The 22,620-nt window shown below is 44.2% G+C and overlaps 1 protein-coding gene across 3 annotated transcripts in view; it reads right to left on the bottom strand.

Annotated features, from left to right (window-relative positions):
- bnc2 (basonuclin zinc finger protein 2) overlaps positions 1 to 22,620 on the bottom strand; it is a 165,690-nt gene that overhangs the window by 42,907 nt on the left and 100,163 nt on the right. For all 3 annotated transcript variants that reach the window (XM_084344180.1, XM_084344179.1, XM_084344181.1), the window contains 2 exons: positions 4,094 to 4,196; positions 2,275 to 2,510 (listed from right to left, as the gene is read on the bottom strand). In XM_084344180.1, coding sequence (XP_084200306.1) covers positions 2,275 to 2,510; positions 4,094 to 4,196 — 339 coding nt within the window. The remainder of the gene's footprint in view (positions 1 to 2,274; positions 2,511 to 4,093; positions 4,197 to 22,620) is intronic.

Below are 22,620 nucleotides of genomic sequence, written 5' to 3'. Positions count from 1 at the left end.
GACACCCAAACACACTGACACCCAGCAAAAATAATGCACCAAACTCACACGCACGCACTCGATGAATTTGTTTTGCTCTCGATCTAAAACACAAAAAGTAGATGAATGTAAGGGAGAAAACCAAAGAGAGCCATAGTGTGCTCACCAGTACGTGAATGTATGGTAAAGAGACGCTTCATTAGAACATAATTCAGAAATAGTGGATGTATTTGCTGGATAATTATAGTGATTGATAGCATATGTCATTAAAATAGGAATTAAAATGATTACTCCTGCGGCCTAAACACTTTTATTTAAATCCTAAATCAGCACACGTAAGCATTTGAAAGCCTGACTGCTCCTATCACGGTAAAGTAAATTATCATCAAATAATATCCCCTGACATCAATATCAAAAAGACAACTTATTACCTATCATCGGCTATACTGTTCTCCTCATTTTATCTCTCATTTAGCGCGGCGTAGTGGCGGGGAACACACCCCTGACACAAAGCGTTGCCCGGAGGCTCGGGGAAGATGATTGAATTTCATAGCTACTTACAGGCTAATAGGGCCGTACAATGACTACTTACTGTCCTTAAGTGACTGGCTGCTTCTCGGCGGCCGCGGCCCCTTTGAAGCCCTTCTGAGGAGATCTAGAGGATTTAGCCAGTAGCGTGACATGAGGCTGAGCAGTTGAGCAACGGTGCTCCCACCAGCTGACTATTAGAACCAGCTGATATAAACACAGAGGCTACAACGACTATGGGAACCGCAGCGATCCAACCGTTACTCAAAACATGGCTTTCTCACACCGCAGATTTGGAGCGTTTTACTTTGGTTTCCGAGGGAAAATATTCAAAATAAATTGTGAGGACGTTTTCGAGAGCTCGATTAATCAATAAGTAAAGAATTTGAGCCATAATCGATGATTTCAGTTGCTTAATTAGGAAAAAATTGCAAATGTCCTCTGCAGATTTGCTGCTTGTCTGTGATTCGTATTATTTTAAATAGAATATTTTGGGGGGATTGGGCTAAAACAAGACATTTTAAAATGTCAACTTGGCTTTTATTTTTGTTTTTATTTTTTTTACTTTGAACCATTAATCGGTGAATCAAAAATATACCACACAGATGTGGTAAAAAGGAACATCATGTTTTATTAGAAATTGAAAAAAAACATTTTTTAATGTAAGAAGTTCACAAATTGTGTTAATATTACTGGATTAAGAATATAATATAAAACTGGAGAGGGGTTTTATTATATTTTATTCATTTAATTTACCAAATTTTCAGATATTTATATTCCTAACATATACTTTTAATCTGTCTTTAAAATAGACACAAAAAATCTTTCATTTTAAATTAATCCTGAACCAGCTGTCCTGTGTTTACTACTGTATATAACTGTTGCTCCATGTTACTTGTCTGAATGTATGTGTGTGTGTGTGTGTGTGTATGTGTGTGTGCTTATCTGTATGCGTATATGGTTTAGAGATCCAAGAGTGTGTAAGTGGAACAGCATGGTGAGGAGAGGGTGGTTTGTATGTGGAAACAGCTTCTGTGAGTAAAGCGTTCACAGATCCACACACATATATACACAGACACACACACACACGCACACACACGGACACGGAGCTACTAACCACATGCACATGTTCACTTGCTCTTAACTAATTCATTCAGGAACACTTTGGTTTGGGTTTCAACACCAAAACCTCTGTACCTTTGATTGAGAAATGTGTCTGACTGCAATTATATGGGAGGAGGTGGTGGTGGTGGTGGTGGTGGAGGCAAGAATGGATGGAGAGAGGAAACACACTACAGTGGTTTTATAGTTTGCTGGCGTGACATTTTTCTCCACTTTTTTTTTTTTTTCATTCCTTTCCTTTTTCCAGCGGAGAGGGGCATAGTGTTGACAGGGCAGGAAAAGGGGGCAGACTGAAGTAGAAGTAACAGCAGGGAAAATGTGAGGAAAATGGATGGGCAATGGGACTGAAGTGGCTTAGATTGTCACTATTCTGCTTTTGATCAATACCTCTCAGAATAACTGCAATGGCTGAGGTATTTGTAGACACACTTGGTGAGAAAGTAATGGTAGTGATCGCTGTGGACGTTATCCCCACTTTCAAAAAAATCACCAAAAATTGCTGGCAAATATGAAAGCATGTGCGAGGGCTGCATTTGTGTGTGAGCAGAGAGTAAGTGCGGCTAATACCCGCTCTTGACATTTACACTAAACCCATATGATGCTTTACATGTGTTTGGCTCTGTAGCATGCATGTTGGTCGCTGACCTGCAGTATGTAGCCCCTGACGTAGTCTCTGAGGGTCCAGCCCAGGCCGTGCAGGATGTGTAGCACCTCTTCCTGCTTCAGCACGGAGAAGAGGCGGTCGAGAAGGATCTTGAGCCTGACAGGTACGGCCTGGGTGCCGTACAGCATCAGGCTGCTGATGTCGAACACCACGTTGGACTGAACGATCTCCACCTGGGTCGGGTGGTACAGGTGCTGGGTGCTGAGCTTGTCCAGAGCTGTGCGACAAGGGGAGATAGAAAAGAAAATGCACAGACACGCACACAAGGGCACGGTTAATGTCTATCAAGTTTCTCCCTCATCTCAAATCTTCCTTCAGGAGCTTATGCACAGTCAGCGCTAGCTGATAACAACATATCAATCAGATAAAAGCAATGACATTAATGTAATTATCTGCCATTATTTCTATTTAATCTAATCTCTTGCTCTTTCGCAGTTGCGCTGCTCTTGCATCTTCAGGTTTATTCGCCTCTTCTCTTCTCTTAATTCTTTCTGTCCGTGGCTGATCAAAAGTAAAAAGTGCTATTTCCTGTATTTATATGTGTTGATATTTATCAGCTGTAGCAAATTACATATTAAATTAGTGATCGTGCTTTTCAAATAATAGTATTATAAAGACAAATAAAATAGAAATGCTATGTAACCCCACTAAAACACGTTAGCTTTCCTTGATGAAAACCTGATAGTTTATGATAAGTAATAATAATGTTGTATTTTCATTTATCTTCTAGTAACAGCACTTTCTTTTTTTCTATCAAGATCGTTTGATGCAAAGGAAGTGGAAGTATTTTTATCTGCACTGCCTGAGAGGCAAAACTCAGGGGGAAAAAACGCCAGGTGGATTTGTTATTGCCCCTTCTATCACAACCTCAGTCACCTCTCTCTTTACTCTGGCAGTCTGGGCGACACCTGGTCCACTCTCTCATTCTTCCTCCCCGTCTCAATCCCTCTCTCTTCCCTTACCTCATACCTCCCTCTCTCCCCCTCTCCCTCCCCTCTCTCCCTGCCTGTCTGGGTGACACCTGGTTGGGTCTCTCTCTGATCCTGGGACGGCTTTTTCCTGCTGACGAGGGCTTTGCCTGACAACACAGCGCAGCCAGACACGAACATAATAAAAAATGAAGAACTACTTGTCAGAGTCCCTGCCAATGCCGACATGAAATGAAAGGTGGGGGGAGAGGAGAGATGGGTGCCTGACAGTTCAGAGGGAGAGATTAAAAAATAGTCAATGGGGTCCTGTGCGATCCTCTGAAGGGCCCGTGGCCCGCTCTTGTGCGGACGCAAGCCAAACAGGTGTTTTCTTTTTTCTTTTCCCCCTCCTCCTTCTCTTTGTACTTTTTGCCTCCTCTCCCTATTTTTTTTATACCCACGTGAAAAACTCATAACGTGTGGTCTCTCGCTTCGCTATCTGTCTCGTGGTTGAGATCTTTTTTTCCCCCTTTTTTTTTTGATCTAAGGTGCAAAAACAAGACTTTGAAAGAAACATAAAAATACAGAAGCAAACAAAAACAACAAAGTTTCTTCTGCTCTGGAAAATGAGTCAAAATTGAATTTGAATGCGTTCACCACCGCAGACAGAGAGAAGCTTCTATCTGCAGTAAGTGAAAAGTAATGTAAAACATACTAATTGTGAAAGATGTGGGATGCATCCATACTGGCGACATCTGTGGTACATTTCTGTACACAGCAGAGAGTACAGACATGTAGGTCAGGACCTGTATTTTCTCCACAGCAAGAGGAGGTAGTTGTATAAAGAACAACAACTATACACCACAGTTAGTCTAATGATGAATCTGCTTACCGTGAGCTACCCAGCCGTGTTTGCACTGGTCACATGTTCGTAGGTGAATCTTCCCTGGCTGGAAACACTCACATGTGCAGTTCACCAGTGTGCAGCGAATGGCCTGCAGAGACACAGGAGAAAAAACAGAGACCAATCCACGTCAATAACAGCTCGAGTACAAAGGAGAGATAACAAAGCGAAGGCTGGGAAAGAGCAGTTATCAACTTCCAGTCACAAATACAAGCAAGAAGTATGGGGCCATATTATTACATAGTTATTACATAATACTAGGGGTGCAACTAATGAATTTCATCATTTTATTGTTGATTAATCTGCTGATTATTTTCACTATTAGAGCGCAAAAGTCTTCAAAGTACTTCTTTTGTCCAAAGCACAAAGACTCTTCCTTTAATATCATAAATGACAAAAACTGCAAATCCTTGGAACCAGCTATTTATTTATTTTTACATTTTTGCTTAAAAAAAAGGACTAAAGCTATTAATCGATGAACAAAATATTTGGAAATTAAATTCATTTTGATCATCCAATTGTTTAATCAACTAATTGTTGCATCTTTACCTAATACTGTAAACTGTTACGTAGGAATGTGATAAGTGTAATACTAAACATATCATGAAGAATAACTCTCAGACACCAAATTTCCCAACTGCTACTATATTCCAACGTGTGAATCTGCCTCTTTACGGTAAGTTCATGTGAACCGACAAAGGACTTCCCTTCCTGAAAACACAAAAAATGTAACTTGTTTTGACTGAGGCTCCATTACTCAACACTGGAGCTGCACTTAGTCTGACCTCGGAAAGCTTTTAGTAGTGAGAGGTTAAGTGTCCAGACTTGACGAGGGAAACTCAGTACAGCACAATGCATCGTCTGCCGAGGCTTAAGCCTTCACAGAGGGCTGTTAAAGACTCTAGCAAAAAAATTCAGGCACATTTCGCAGGAGGTCATTTGATCCTGTAAGATGTTTCACGTTCTTCAAACAATAAAGAGATTGTACAGCGCGGATAAAATATATGATATACACAGAAATCCACACAAATGAGTACAGCTTCATCATCCGAATGAGTGCAGCAGCTGGGAGCCGTAAATTTCCCACAGACATAGAGAAACAAGAAGACAGAAGAAAAAGAAGAAGAAAAGAGTGAAAAAGAAGTGAGAAACATGAATCTTAATAAGCATTGGCGGGTCTTTGTTTATCAGACATTTTTTACATTATCAAGATGAATTGGGGAGTAAAGATAGTAACACTTCTGCAACCTAAACTGCCTAAAGGGACCGTGCAGCTGTAGGAGGACTAGTGCAAGGGAAAAAAAATCACTTGGATCTTTTCTCAAATCAAATGTTGTATTTCCTTTACATTAGCGTGTAATCTAAGTGTGCTGGCTGAAAGAAAAAAGTTAATAACTTGGCAAAATAAACGGTGAATCCACATGATGAGGGTAAAGTATTTCACATTTGGCACATGTGGTGTTGAGTCAGTGCTGAATGACTGATGGTTTTTCCTATGTGTTAATTCTTTAGGCTGTAAAGAGAAAAGAAAAAAAAAAATCTGTAATCACTAAAATTGCAGAGCAAAAATTCCAGGAATGCTCGAGGCAGGAAATCGGGTGTAGTGTGCAAGGTGACTGCCGTGTGTAGCTGCCTATTTATTTTGACAGGAAAATCCTAAATTCAGGAAATGTGTCAGAGAAAATGCGAGGGCAGACAAGAAGAGGACGACGGCGACATAGAAACTATCAAGGCGTCGGACTTTATGAATTTACGATCGGCACTAAATATGTTATCTCATATTGTCTCACTGTGTGACAATAATGTGACATCAGACGTGCACACAATGGGTCGTAGGTTGGAGTCCAGCAACCTTTATTTCACAATGTCAGACACAGTCAATCGGCCCTCACAGATAGAAAAAGATCAGCAGCGCAGATCAGCCTTCACGTCAAACAACTGAGGTCAATGCATGATCAGTAAAGACACACACCAACCCACCAGTATTGACCCAAGTGCACATTCTGGTGTTTAACAGCAAATAGCATAACCTAGTCTGTGGATTAGACCAATATCCTGTTATTCAGGATATAAAACTCAGCTCACTCATAATCTACTAAGGGACCATAAAATCTATCAGAATCCCCCCTTGCTCGCCCTAAGGTGTTGTAAACCAGATTAGTAACCGGAGGTGTCAGAGTGAACATGGGCTAATCCAAGATTAAACACAAAATGACGCCACTTCTAACCATGTCACCTCACTGTTTGACACCGAACGAGACAGGAGACAGATTATTTGACTTTACACCATTTTTAAGCTCTCCAGGTGCAGCCGCGGCAATCCTCACCGTGTGTGAGGATTATACGCCATGTGTCAGTTGGAGTGTACATACATTACACACTTAGCAGACGTCCTTATCCGGAGGAACGTGCAGTAAGTGAGTTCAGCGTTCCCTTCAAGGACCATTATGCGGCAGACACGGCTGTTCGCGAACGCTCATTCAAGGCCGTGGCTGGGGTCAAACCTGTGACCTTTCAGATACAGGATAGACTCAGAAGGTCTACGTCTTTGGAGCAACATCTGTTTCCATAAAGTCACATTCAGTCGTAACGTATGATACCCACAACCTAGCCTACATATTCTTCTCCAATTTGTTCTAATATTGTTTTCTGTATTTAACTTAAAATACCACTAAAACAACACTGGATTGACAGAAAACTGCTTTTGCTTCTGCTCTAAAAATACAATTCTCCAGTAATGTTAGGAGCTGAAAGAATGGTGATTAATTTATGTCAGTTGATGCAATTTTGATCATCGTGAAAGTTATTTTCTAAGCAAAAATGCTACAAATTCACTGGTTCTAGGTTCTTAAATGTGAAAAGCTGCTATTAGTAGACTAGTGGCTGGACAAAAAAGCAATGTTTTGCAATATAAAAGACTTCCCTTTCAACTTCTGGAAATTGCAATTGACACTACTATTGGCTGACATCGTATAGACCAAAAAGAGTTTATCTTTTAAGATTCATTTTTTGTAGAAAATATTCTTTAGTTGCTGCCCTGATCATGTTGCACATTTGTCCAATTCTTTGTCTGTCACCCCACCCCAACTTTTAGTTATTTTGTTAGATACTTTGCCACTGAATACTTTTCTTTTTATATAACTCTCCTTGCACAAACTCTAATTTACAGTACCCAAATTTAGCACAGTGATGTCACACAAACACAACCCCTTCCTAATTACCTCTCCATGCAGCAGTGCTAACAGCGGCAGGCGGAAATAAACAATTGCAAATATCAAATGCACCTCTTCTGTTTACGAGCCGGGGTCTGACAGCTGACAAGATAGTTAAGGGGCGTCTAATACGGCAATTAGAGCGTGCCACTGTCTGCGAGGCTGCTGCTGTGACAAGGCGCCCTCTAATCACTGACTTATTACGCTGGCTAGCAGCACCTCTCATATCTGGCCCATTAAGCAGACAGCAGCATTAAGAAGCATTAAAGCAGCAAGCCCCCTCAACTGAGAAGGCACTGACGGGAGAAAAGGGAAGGGAGGGGACGTACTGTGCCAGTTATTTCTTGGGATTAATTTGTGCGTTGTTGCAAATTCAGTTCGGAGGGTGTAAGAGAAGAGTAACACGGGAGATGTTTGTGATATGACGGCATCAAAATTGATCATACGCAACAATATGAAAGATTACAGACTGATTGCAGAGGCAACAGAAGACAGATGTGTCATAAATCGCCATCAAAAACAACATCGTCAAGGATGTGAGTTCGCCTGCGTGTGTGGCTTGTCAGGGGAAGCAAGAAAGACAAAATTATGAAGGCTTCTTCTCATGATTCTCACATACTCAAAACTCTGCTTCTGTGGCCAATGTGGATCTGGGTTGCATTTGGCCGTGGTTTAACCTGCGTCTGGCCTGGGCTGGGTCAGGGACAAGCTTGGGCCCGGATCCCAGCGCTGCACTCGCACATATTTGTCACAGCAGGCCGGGGGAGGAGGCTGTGTTATCTGAGGCCCCGGCCAGATACACAGCATTAGTCACTGTGCTAGCGTCTCGCCAGGGTTTCCTCTTTGGCTCGCAACTAAAGAGGACGACGGTGAGGAAAAGGACAGAGGGGTGTGTGTGAGCGAGTGTGTGTGAGACTTCGTAAATCACTAGAAAAATGAGCAGCTAGAAAGTGAAAGCTGTTAGCAAGTGAAGAAAATCCCACAATGCTGTAGCAATTAGACCCAGACAACAGTCGACACTCTCTCACAGCTGCCGTGTTGCCGCGATGGTCAACAACTTAACCTAGCCGCGTTCAGAAAGCATCATTTTCAGCCCTTATCTGGCTCAAGTGTGTGCGTGTGTGTCTCACTGCTGGGTTTTGTTTAGCTGGAGGCTTGATGTTTCATGGATGTTTTGCTTGGCTCGCAGTCCCTGTCCCAGCCCAATTGTATAAACACTGACAGTCAGCAATGGCCAGCATCAGACCGGGGAGGACTCTCAATTAAAAGACTGTTAGTGGGACAGATGGACTGAAGAAATGCAGGGAAGAGGAGCGGCAGAACAAGATGGCTTCGGCCTGGACTGGTCAGGTCCAAGAGGATTTTAGGCGGATTGGGAGAAACATGGCCCAGGATCAATACCGATACATGCAAATGAGTCCAACACTAAACCAAGCAGCATATGCGGAGATCAACACAGACACTGCCTTGGCTGCTACAAGTCCTATGAAACCTTAGAAGTGAGGGTGATCCTAAACTAATATCCTGTACAACTGTATTACTACCCTGTCATTTTTCAAGGTTGATGTTGTAACCATATGCCATCGAAAAACACCACTAAAACACCGCTAGTCCCCTCCAGCCTCTCTGTATCCTCCCTCGACAGCGCACAATGGAAAGCCAACCCAGACAGCTGCTGGATGCTGGGTGGGTATTGTTCCTCCTACTTTAATTGAAACCTTTACCATGTTCAACACACAGCCACAGACCACATTTCTTGTTTTGGTGAGTTAAGCAAAGCCGAGGTTTAAATGAAAACCCCGTGTGTACGTGCGCATGTGTGTGCATGTGTGCGCCTGATCTTCGCAGCAGCAGCTTCGGATTTAAATTTGTCTCTGCTTAGGGTCACTGTAAAACACTGGGAGCATCTTGTCCTCTCTTCCACCCACAAGATATTATCTCATCCATGAGTTAGCTGCTGAAATGCTGTCAATTTCCTGCCAGAAATGTGCGGCCAACGTGTGTAGGAAAAGAGGCACAGCAAGCTTTGCGTGTCATAAAACCGGGCCCTGGCTCCGACAGATAGATCAGGACTTCACAGTGTCCATATTGGAAACAGGTGACAAATAAAACACGCCGAATAAAGAAAGTCTTTGTAGTCGGACACAGCACGCCACAAAATACAGGGGAGCAAATACCTCATGCCAAGGCTAATTTTTGCTTGTTTGATTTTGTACATTGGATGTGACTTGAAACAGAGTTTTCTTGCCTTACAAAGTGGTACAAAATAAACAACGATTAATCACATGCGCACCGGCTTCAGAAAAGGGAAACTGTAGTCGACAGAAAAACTGGTGTCTTCCCTCTGAAATCCCCACAGTGTAAGGCCCCGTCCTCCATGTCAGTTCTGGTTTTGAGCCCCGCGGCTGGCAGTCACGATGCCAGAGGTCCCTGTCCTTTGTGCAGCTGTGCGTCTGGGCTTTGACACGGGGCAGAGCGACCAGAGCTATGCTAATGGGAACCAAATGGGGCGTGAGTCCCCGGTGGATTACAGAAGGAGAAGAGAAGCATGTGTTTTCATGTATTCATACGGAGACCTGGGACCCCTCTCTTTTCTTCCTTTTCTTTCTTTAACTCAAACAAATACAGGCGGCTATGTCTGTTTTTTGCACGCACCTTTAATTAAAGCTGCTTGTGACTTGACAGATTTGGAGATTCATTGTCAATTAGTTAATGTATCACAAATCTGATTTTAAAAAAAAAGTACACAAAAAGCTATTACAGTGTTTGGACTTAGCCCTTTTTAAAGTGACTTGCTGTAAACTACGGACAAAGCTTGAAAATAAAGTTTGGAAATGAAGTGAGCGCAGTAAATAAACATTTAACAAAAAACTGGGACCAATAAAATTCATCTGTGAACATATTGTGTCCGACACATAGGTTTCAGATGTTTGGCAGTGCCTCTCAGTCTTGTTGCACTTACTGCAACACAACTGTGCCTTCACACAGCAACGTGAGATCTTGCTGACCCAAAGTATGATGTATAGTAGTGTCATAGCCTAAAACGTGCAGGGGACAATGGGGCAGAAGTGACAGATGCAGCAGAAAAAAACATCAAGTCTGGTTTAGATGTAACTGCATTACTGTTAAGAGACAAAGTCATAGTTTGGCACCATTGCTCTAGACTGAATTTTTTCACCACTGTCCCTGAACCATCCCGAAAAACAATTTTAACTGACCCAGAGTGAATTTAAACTGAATTAAAACCTTGTGTCTACTTTTTTATTGAACTTGATATGTTGTCACATTAAACTGCAGTTTACTGTTAAACTCTTCATGTTCCTCTGAACAGCAACTCTCACTCCTGCTGCGTTTAGCTGTCAGCTGTGAGCTCTTTTGGCCGAACCCATTGCCTTTGATGCCCATCAGCTGCTAACTGCTAACGAGCTAACTAGCCATCGTGGATTTGTAGCGTTAACGGGGCAAATAAAGGGTGCGTTCCCTGTCGATAGTGAGTTTACTGCGTCCTTTTTGATTTCAAGGCATCGTGTTTCTCCATAGGTCTCGTGCTGAGTAGCCAGCCAGTAATAGCATGAGAAGACGCGTTCAGCTGTAATCTCGCTCAGATCAGTTTGTCGTTTTTGTCCTAGAGGTGTCCCAGGGAAGATCTCCCAGTCCCCCCAAACACGTTTTAGTCCCCCCAACGATGGGACGCCGTGAGTCTGAAGCCTCGTTCGGCAGGGATCACGATCATCTGTCTGGTTAAATACTTCTTTCAATCTTTCGTGAGGACATTTGCGAAACATGGGTCTGCTGTCTGCTAGCAATGAATTTCCAATCACTAATAAGGACCATAAATCTGGAGTTCATAAGTGGACAATCTAAACAGTGGAATTGTGAGTGATGATATCTGTCATCCACTGTCATCCCAGATGACGTCCAGTTTAAACTCTGATCAGACTTTTTCGGTCCTATCTCTACTAGTTTGTCAGCTGTCAGGTGTGACTCACGCTCTGCACTCCTTCACACACACAGACGCAACACCCATGTTATTACTCCACCATCAAACATCAAGCACACAATTCAACTGAACTCCTGCGTCCAACATTCCTGCTTCCTCTGTGTGGCTTGACGCGGTCACAGAAAGTAAATCTCTCCGTGATGAGCACCACCCCAAGAAATGTAGAATCGGATCAATGACGAAACTTTCAGCCTGGCTCACTCGCATGATGAATAGCTGTGCGTGTACTTCAGGACAGTCATGCTTGTTTATGAAGTGGACGGCTAAAGGACCCAGCTGGCTTTGATATTGTGAAACAGAGAGGGAGAGGGAGAGGGAGCGTAATATCACAATACTGGACCAGGAACACAACCCTGTGATCTCGCTATCATATGCCATGCTCTCAGTCGGTGTAGCCTGTATAGATGGAGAGCTGTACCACACTGAAACTACACTGTCAGTTCAAATACCTGAGCATCAAGGGAGCACCAGTTTCTCCATCTTTTGTGTAGACAGCAGGTCCAGGCAGAGGACCCCAGTCCAGGCCCCTGGCCCCTCTCAGCGAGCCTCAAAGCATTTCCCCAGCCAGAGATCAAAACATCTGCCCAGTGACAGACCTCTGGGTGCACGGATTCAAGGCCAGGTTCAAAGCAGGGTGCTCGGGGAGGCAGGGAGGGAGTGGAGGGAGAGAAAGAGAGAGTACGAAGGGAGCGTTGGCGGAAAGGAAGAGAGGTGAGAGAGCAAGAGGGTGGGTTTGAGGGGGGGAGTCAGGCAAGCTGGTGTATCGGAAAGGTGGGGAAGAGGTGTTGCAGCAAAGGTGGAGGAGGCAGAGGAAAGCTGATGTGGGGAGGTAGGCAAGGTTGAGAAGGTGCTGTGCGAAAGATGTCAGGCTAGATCTCCCAAATTTCTCCTGTATGACGCAACTTTTGGTTCAAGTGTATATATGTACAGTCAGTAAATAACAAATTGCTGTACAGAAACTCCAAACATGTCGGCAGTGGTTCATAGTTTGTTCACTAGAGAAGAAATTTTTCCAACAAATACCATCTTATTCAATGGCTTCCTCTATATTTGGTCTTCATTAAACAGGTCTGAGTGCTCTTCATCAAACATTTTTGTTTGTAATACATTTATGTTAAAACTTGTTTGTATATTGCCATCATTTTTTCCCATCAGGCTTTAACTTTTTACAATTGACATGACATCTTCAATGCCACCCGAAAGTCTGAAAACCAAACACGTCCAATTTAAAGGGATATTAAACAAGGAAAAGCAGGAAATCCTCAGCTGAAACCAGCAAATGTTTGCTAACTTTGCTTGATAAATGACTCGAAAGATTAATCAATAATCCAAATTGTCAGTTTATTTCATGTTGGCGAACTCATTATTTCAGCAATGAAATCGAATAAAAGCCAGAAATCACTCTGCAAGTTGTTAGACTGCATTGTTCAGAGACACGCGTCCTTATCACTCACTGGCCATTGTGTGGACAGGAAAAGGAAAGAAAATAAAACACTGTCGTCAATATATACTAGATCTGCTCTGACCTTCAGCCTATCAGAGGGAGCGACCTGCCGCAGATAAGGACAACTCCCTGACAGACTTGACACCTGCACTCGCTGGCCCGCCGATCGCCCCCGACGAATGCAAATATCGCAGTGACAGCCGGCACTGCAACAACGCACTAGGCTTCTGTCTGGAGATTTGAGGGAGTGACATGACCACACAGTGCGACCAGACTCATGTTTGAGAGAGGGGAAAGGAGAGAAAAGAGAGAGGAGAGTGGGAGTAGGAAGGAAAAGGGGACAGAAAAAATGAGAGGGGTGATGGGGGGGTCGGCGTTGGTGGGAATAGACAGAGGGGAGAGAAGATGACCAACATCGTCTGCTCTTTACTTCCCTCCCCATCTACACCCTAACACAAACAGAAAGTATTAGTCAGAGCCCAGACATATTGCCGACCCCTCTCTGCGAGGGGACATCTCCATGGCAATCATTGGTTGGCGTGGGCGGCGGGACACACACACACAGCGCAGGCGTGACGACAGGAGGCCAGCACTGCTGAGACTCCCCCAAATTGACATTTAGTCATCACACTAGTCTACAGGGTGGGACTGTATACCTCCTCAACTACACACACACACACACGCGCGCCCACACACACTCTCCCACATTCCCTCTCATGCAAACATGTGCACACATACGCACACACAAACACCCACACTCAGTGAATTCCCCTACTCAAAGTCGCTCCCAGCCAGAGAAATCCTGGAAGGGTTCCTAGATTTAATCTCGCCAATAGCTCTTTATTTTCTTTGACCATTTTTTAATGTAAAAAAGCCCGCACTAATTGTGTGTATGCAATCTCCAAATTATGTATATGTGTTTTTTCAACTAAACCGAACACTACTGTAGACGGATTGGCTGGTTTTCAAGACACACGACTGGGCAATAATATTTGTTTCTTTCCTCAGAGTTTTGTTCAAACAGTGTGTCAGCACGGTGGTTCACTTGTAAACACCTGGGCCTTGCACACCCAACAGCTGTGGAAATACAAAACTACGTATAAGCTACGTCGAACCGGGGATAATTGCTCTATTCAGATTATTTGCAACCCGGTGTAACATCTCCTCGCATCTTACTTATTTGTTGTGTCTATAAAACACCACATCAAGAAATACTCCCAAAAAAGGGCCAGATTGTTATTATTTACAGATTTGTGCGATTATTTACCTTAGCCAGCATAGCGAGGAGCCTGCTCCTGAATCAGTGTCAGTTGTAGTTCCCTCTTTAGATAAAACACTCCAAGAAAAAGCTGTGCCTTTTATTAGTGTTATGTCAGCAAATGACACAGAAAAATAGGACACAAGACCGAGATACAGACGGAGAGGGGAGGGAGAGACACAGAGAGGATTCGACCAATGGCTACATTACTGCAATGACAAGCGTGTCACTCCCAAAGCCACACAATGAGGGAGAGACACGAGGAGTGTCTTTGCGTGACTCCCAGTGTGTGCATGTGTGCGTGGCGGGACGAGACGGCAGACCAAAGGAAAGTCCATCGGAGTGTCTGAGTCTTTATCTGTCTTACAAAGTTCACAGATAGAGGGGCTGAAGTGGAGGCTAGACGCTGTTCCAGAGTCACAGGTCACAAAGAAGACACGCTCAGACAGGTGGGAGGGGAGGAAAGCAAAAAGAAAGCAGCCCGACGATTGTGTGCGGAGAGCAGTGCCAAGCCTCCGTGATTGCCATTCTGCAATCGACCTGACCAAATTGCAAATTCCCTCTCAGGACCCTCTAAGTCCGCTTCATTTGGCTAAAGCCAGAATCCTTATTTCTGCAATTATAAAGCTATTGACTAATTCGACATATGTTAGCGTGTCTTCCAGCCCTTGAGAGCTGGTGTGCCATTGAGTCATTAACTTTGACAAATTGTGACAGACTTTTTTATTGCCACCCAATCATGAGAAACAAGGTTGTGGCAGAGGAGTTAATGAGTGGCGTGTTTCTCCTCTTCCTCGCCCTCCCCGCCTCCACCACCTCGCTCTCGCCTCCTCTCCAACCCCTTCCACTTAGATCCCTGCACCCCACCCCCCCCGCCCCGAATCCCCCCCACCCCTCCATATTTATAATTTTACCACATCCTAACAATAACACGGCCGGTACTCAGCACAAAACACGCGGGCCCTGGCCTAATGAATCTCATGCCTTTACCGCGGTAAAATGGCCAGTAAGTATTACCAGCTGCGACACTCTCCCTCACTCTCCCTCTTTCTCTCTCTCTCTCCTTGGCAGTGGCATTGAGTTTGGGAGTGCAGGGGTGAGGTAGGGGGGGGGGGCAGGCAGACACATCTGAGTGCAGCTGGACCAGGGGAGGAGAAGTGTGTGGGGGGGGGGGGGAGAAAGACCGCAAGTCTCCGTGTTTCCAGCTGCCTTTCTCAGGGGCTCGGTTTTCTCTCCCTCCTCTTGGTTTTTTCGCAAGGCCCTTCTGGTCCCAGCTTACTTGAAAAATCACAAACACACACACATAGACACACACACGCACGTACGCCCTGATCCACCTCCCCTCCATCCCTCACATTCGGCCATCTTTGTTTGGACAGGGCTCAGGAGTTCCAGAAAAGCTCTCTCAGATGTGCTGAAGTAAGGGAAAAACAAAACAAACTGGCCCTCACACACACACACACACACACACACACACACATCACACACTCAAAATTTATGTGAACACACAGACACCAACAAGTACTTGGACATGGTAGGAAGAGAAGTTCACACACACTCCAACACACGCACATACGTGACCAATTTCATGTGTGAAAGCCGAAACACCGGCTTCAACCAGAGAACAAATTTGCACAGAGATGAAAAAAAATCAGGATACATTTTTCTTCATGGAGGTAGGCAGCCTACTATTGAAGGCATGCATTCTTTTACACAGTGTGTGTGTGTGTGTGTGTGTTTGTGTGTGTGTGTGTGTGTGTGTGCGTGCGTGCGTGTGTGTGTGTCCCAATCCAGGATCACAGCACCAGGGCAGGCCTGAAGCATACCTCGACATGTGTTACCTCTTTGTAATATTGACTTTGTTATAGCTATACGAGTGGGAGAGTGGAGCCAAGAGCCCGGGCCGTGCAGTAGTGGGGCCCCCGAGTTCGCTCGAAAACAAATACCCGAACGAGCCGTGAAAACAGAAAACACAGTACCACAATAGCAATCTGTAAAAACAGATTCAAATAAACTCTGAAACGTCCCTCATTGCTGCCTCTGACCTTTACATTTTCACTCTCTAAATTAGGAATATTATTTGTCTGATTCCATTATTGCAGCATGTTGCTTACAAAGCCGTGGGATTTGGCAACTGAGTGTGTCTTGGCCTGGCTTCCTGTCTGAGCATGTGTACTGGACCGACTGTAAAAGTCAAAAATCCTCTTCCTCTCAAGCCTTGACTTACTGTATAATTTCAATTAAATACCACGCTGCTGCTAGGCTCGCGCAAACACGCTGCCAAGATTTTCCAAAATTAAATAATTAACGATCATCGCTGCAACATGGCGCGCTCGTCAACGCACACAAAAAATAAGCCTTTAAATTTCAAGTGAAAGATAATGAGGCGAACGTAAGAAAGCCTCAAATTTCAGATGACACAAATAAAGAAAAGCAAGATAAAGGAAAAGCACATATGCTGAATATTTGATTGCTTTGCAGAAATAAAAGATTGATTATCATTTTCTTGTTCCTACGAGTGTGAATCCCATCGTGTCTCTTTCCCCAGTGATGACTTTGCTTATACATTTGAATAATGAAGGCAAGTCATTTGAATATTCCCTCTGTATTAAAAAAACTGATGTTTTTACACGATGCAGCAATATTAGCCATGTTAATTGGGCTCTTTGGACTTTCCCAATAGAAAGGATAAATTAATTACTTATGTCGACAAAATGTCAGACACGCCGATCTAATAACTACAACTGTTTCCAACAGTGTTGTTTCCAGTGTGTGCCTTTTTGTGTTTGTGTGTGTTTGTGAATGAACTTAAAACACTCTGAGCGTCCACTAGCCGGAGTTAGACCTAATGAACGAGATGGGAACAAAATGCTTTGACATCCACTCCATGTTTCATGGGTGGCTCTTGAGAGTCCTTCTCCAATATTCATCCCCTCTTCTCATACTAATCAGCCACTACAGTATCGACTGTTTGTGCTTGCAGAGTGACGCATGTTGCTGTGTGTCTGCGCTGCACAAAAACACACACACACACGCAGACACGCACACTTTTAATGCTCAAATGTGCCAGTCCACACTTTGCAATCAAACTTGTAAGCGATACTGAATTACTTGCAGGACGTTACGTGTGTTCGTGTGTGATGTGTTCATTAATGTGTACCCACCACCATCGGGGGCTTTGAAGTTCCACATTTCTGTTAGCTTTTGGCTGTTTTTCAGTCTTGAGGAAAAAAAAATCTGTATCAGCGCATTTTCCTCAAGTACGAATAAACATTAGACTTCGGGAGAGGAGGCGATGGGGAGGCTTTATTAATGTCTGTGAATGTGAGACGATCTGATGATGTGTGTGTGTGTGTGTGTGCGCACATGCTCATACATGCGTTAGTGCACACGCGCACACACGTGCGAGCGTATGCAGCGAGCGAGAGCTAACAGAAAGGCCTGCTGATGCCATGTTTCAGGCGACCCCTTGAAGTGGAAATGAGCTTCCTCGGTCTTCTAACTAGTCCATTCTCACAAAGTCAGCAAACTCCGCCACCCCTCCAAGGAAATGCAGACACCTCCCCACCCTCCAACCTCCCCACCCAGCCCTGTGGTCAGCATGCAGGATGAATTCACCATCAAGACCAAAGAAACAGAAACAGGTCCGTCTTATTTCATCTGCCTTAGTATGGAGGGGATCAGGCTGGAAAAGGTTCAGCTTCAGTGTCTTTAAGTGGCTTTTGTCCTTGATTTTCGCAGCCTTGCAGCTCACAGTGTCGGATAGGCAAAGCAAATTTATGGTATTACAACATAATGTCAATGCCTTCCAGTATTTTTATATTAGATTTTTATAGAGGTGCACAAAACGATTCAAATTTCCAGCATTATTATTTTCTCAAATTATGGCTGTTTTTTGTCGATATCGGTCGAAATGACTCTTATATTTCTCAATCATCTTTTGTTTGATTTCTAAATTCATTCATGCCAGATGTTCAAAGAAAGTGATGTCTTCGAAATTATTATTTTGTCTGACCAACAGCCAAAGATTTAACATTAATTAAAGGAGACAAATTGTTGGATTTGAGAAGCTGTAACCAGAAAATATTCCGTATTTTCACTTGATTAAATTACCTAAATGATTTTCAAAACTGTCGTGGATTTATTATTAATAATCACCTAATTTTTCCGTCACTGTCTGCAGCCAAACTCCCGTGACAGTTTCCTTTAGACTCACTGAGACATTACATGAGCTGTTTCTATGTAATCCAGGCTTAGAACACTTATTTTTCATTAAACTCACATATGATAATGTTGTTTATAATAATGTTTATTTATTGAAAGATAAGCTTAGTCTGGAAATAATTCTATAATCCTGTCTTTATGTATATTTTGAAAATCTGTCCTTTTTCTGCTATTATCAATACTTTTATTATTACGCTGTGTGTATGCGTCGGGTGTAGTGTGCACGCACGCACGCCGCTGTTTGAACCTGTGCGAGCACCTGAGGGTCCATCCCCAGCCGTCCTCGGAGCGGGGAGCGACAGCTGTACGGTGATGCTGTAGCGATAGGCATCATCGGCTTGCTAGAGACTAATTGGTCCACAGCGCTCCTCTGAGTGGCCTCGCTAATTAATTAGAAAGGCAGTGGAGCTGAAATTTTTAATCAGGACACCAGGCTCTCCAGCAAGCAGGAAAAAAAGAGACACATCACCCCATCATTCCATGTAATCCACCTGACACTGATCTCCCATGTTGTCATGTGAAATGTGTTGTGTGTTTAGGAATTCATATGATCTGACCAGGGAATAAGAAATACATTTATTACAGGGCTTGTTAAATCATTTTAATTCTGAGAATTTCAGAGACTCTGTGTGTCCTAATACAGTATGCATGACTTATATTTGGTTTGGACCCTCGAGGACCGTGTTGAGGTGGTCTTTCCCTCCGCGTGTTTGTGTAGCACATGTACATATAATTTCCACTGATGTAGATTGTGTGCCGACTGGTCCTTAAGTGGCAAAATGCAAATAACTTGCTAATGTGTAGTACATGGTGACATAAAATGTTACTGCTGGTGATCAAGGAGCGTGCTTGTGTGTTTTTGCACAAGCGCTAACATGTGACAATCTATTTTTTTTTCCTTTCCACCTTTTTGTTTTGCTTTTTTACAATCCCCTCTACACCGTAAAGCAAAATATTATTTTTCCCTCTTCCCCCTATCTGAACCTAACTAATTAAAAGCAGTCACTCAAACCAACACTTTCCATCATGCTGTAAAGAAACTGTGGAAATTACAAGCCTGTTTAAGAAAAACGATCCCCTGGTTTTGGATTTCTCCCTGAAAAGGGAAAAGATGAATATGAGCAACGGTGCTTTTGCACCACTTCGGGGGCACATTTGTGTCCCAAAGCTGCACACAGCGCACCACAATGATTTGTGGTGAAGGGCCAGAGTCTGGGAGGAATCAACCAGAGACCAGAAGACAAGAAGCATGTTAAAACTAGAGCCACGCCAGTCAGCCACTTCACACAGCAGACAAGGGAAACAACATGTGTTTATCATCGCATTACTGGGATGACAAACTACTACCACTGACTGGAGTTACAGTAACAGGAAAATCATAGTGTATGGACACGAAACAGGAAATCCTCATCTATTTAACACATGGATAACAAGCCTACTGTGGTAGAATGAATGCGTTTTAGCAAATGGGCCTGCAAACTTTCCATCGAGAGGAGAGTTTCAGAAATGCACACGCACGCACCTTCACCTCGTGCGGCGACATTAGCTTTGTGTGGTGTCCTAATCTTTGTGACCGTCTCGGCTTTGCTAATCAGCCCGCCGCTCTTATCAGCCTGTTGCTTTGGCCAAAATAAACACGCGCCGCCTTTTTATTGCTTTGTTTTCACAGGTCATTAGGGGAAGGAGAGAAGACGCATTGATTAGTTTTCCAGACCACTGGATTATTGTTGTGTTATGACTATCATCATTAAGTTTCATTAGGGCTGTGGTTGTTCTTGTTTCCAGAAAATGAAGACGTTGCAGGAAAGGCAAGTTGGTTGGAGAGCAGACGGCACGCCACACTAATCTGGAAGGTAGGGAAAGCATTTATGTGTATGCTTGATTGAAGCTGTGAGTTGTTACCAAAGATAAGACTGAACTCTGGCTCCATCATTCATATTTTTGAGGCTGCTTTAAAGCACTAAGCTGCTGCGCTGCATTTATTTGAAGCACATTAAAGAAAACTTAATGAAGCAGCATCAGTCCCTGGCCAGGTCCTCTCAGCCAGCTTTGCTCCGGAGCTACACATATGCTCCCAAAGCAAGGCGGCACTGGCTCTGTCGCCAGACTAATTAGCATGTGTTAGCTAGTTAGTGAGAGGGCGGCCCTCTGTGATGTGTACTGAAGTGGAGTAAAACGCCAGGGCAAGGACCGTACTAATGGCCCACTTCCTCCCCACGGGGACCCTCCCTGCAGCTCCACACGTGCTGGCATCAGTGCAGCCACGGGGCACCCACAGGGCCGCCACTGTGCCGGGGGCAGAGGTGGGCACACAGGAAGACGGCTGGCTCGAAGTGGCATCGCTTTCACGCAGCACTGAGCTCTCCGGGGTGTGATGCTCTGCGATGTAACAGCAGGCGACAGTGACACTCGCTAACACCCGACCTGAGAGTGACGTGCAGGCTAACAGACCCATCAGCCTATGAAATAGCTCAGACAGCTGGGGCCGCTATGCTAGCTGCCTGGCATTGGCGGATGCATTATTTACAGGATGAGCTGGAGCATTAGCGAGCTCTTTGGCACTCGGTTAGCAGGCGTAGGTGGCGAGCACCGACGGCAAGCGAGTGTATCTCTGTCAGTGTGAGTAAACAAACAGTGGGGACATGGTGTGACAGAGCAAACGGCGTGCCACACAAACACACACTCACACATACGCACACAGACACATGCAAGCTCATCAGGGAGCCGAGGGAGAGCGGGAGGAAAGAGGAGGGGTGGGTGGCATCCATATTTATAGGGCCTTTCTAGCATTTGTCCCCAGGCCAAATGCTGTGACTACACTCAGCTAATGTCAGAACAGCACTTAACCAGGCATTTCCAGTATGTCATGGGCAGTGGGGAATACGTGGGATAGATACAAGACCAGGGCAGAAAAAAAGCACGGAGACAAACAAGGATGGAAATAAAATGCGGTAGTGTTGTGTGCTGTGGTGATTATGTTTCTCACTCTCTTTTTTAAAGCGTCTGCCGCTTCTGGATGAATAGATCCAGAAGCAGACGACAGACTTTAAATAAACGCAAAGAAAGAGTTGAACCAAATTTGGACATCGCCGTCTGGTTTTGTTTCCACGCGACTCGTAAACGCCACCCTCTGCCGTTGAAGTTGCTATGCAGTAAACTGGCATTTGCACTCAACACTGTATTTGATGGCTGCTGACAACACGCCATATTTGATGTTGGAATGAGCACAATGAAGCCCTCTCTGAGAAAAAAAGAGTTGCCATTACACCGTCAAAATGTCTAACCCTGATGCTCCCACGCTTCATCATACCTGTTGACACCAGCGAGAGCGGTGACCTGTTTTCCTCGCCGGATTGATGAGAGGTGAAAGTGACATGTAGGCTCTTAGCTGGCATATCCAAACTTGTCTGGAATGCGAGGAATGGCCTGCTTCGCTTTGGTCACCTGTCCCCAAGTTTATCATGTGTCAGGCCGGGCATTCGCTTGGCATTACGCCCTCTGGCAACCAGGGAGGCTGAGGGGGGCCCACAGGCCTCACTTGCCGCATAGACACACATGGCGTGATACCCCCAAAGAGAGCTGAATGAGTGGGTAAAGTAGCTCCTTTTAGCACAATCTGTCATTATCTCAAGTGGCATGTAATCGTTTTGTGCAGCGAGATCCATTATGCATCCACCGAGAGCAGGGGCTAATTGTGGAGGCTTACATTTATTCATTTGTTTGCTGCCAGTTGTTCCACTTTATTTTCGGTGGGGGGGGGGTGCAATAAACGCCAATGTTTGTGTTTCTGTGTTTTTAAATGGTCAGAGCACTCGTGGTGAAAGCCACAAAGTTCCTTCTGCGCTCCCAAAGGAAGCTGACAATCAGCATGAGGCAAAAGATTAAGATGTTAATCACTGCCCCAGTCATTTTTAACACTTTAGCGACCGGGTGGGGTGTATCAAGAGTAGAATAATAAGGATTCAGTGTGAGTGCATGTTATTATTTAAATGCACTTTTTCCACAAGCATGAAGTTGTACTTTTTCAGAAATCGTGCTCTCAGGGTATGGGGAGGTGAATATCGACAGCACAGAGAGAGAAAGTCGAGAGGACAGATGAAACAGATTCATTAAGTTTGTGCAGTATGTGCATGCATTCGCGCGTGTGTGTGTGTTTCTGCATTGACCGAAGGAGAGTATATGTGCTTAATCTTGATCAAAGGTTCCTCCTTTCTTTCGTTGAGTGAAGATAATACTCGTAAAGCCCTTGGATTTAACACGCAGAGATAATGAAAGCAAGTGTAATTAGCAATTAGATTTGACCAAATTAAGGCGGACTAACAGAGGCGAACCTCAGCATCAAGGCCACCAAACAGTAATACAGCCGAAGGTGCGCTT

This window comes from Pagrus pagrus (assembly GCF_965226575.1).
Source record: "Pagrus pagrus genome assembly, chromosome: 2".
In the NCBI taxonomy this organism is placed as follows: domain Eukaryota; kingdom Metazoa; phylum Chordata; class Actinopteri; order Spariformes; family Sparidae; genus Pagrus; species Pagrus pagrus.
The sequence above is the reverse complement of the archived record's forward strand: the minus strand, read 5'-3'. Positions and strand labels throughout refer to the sequence as shown.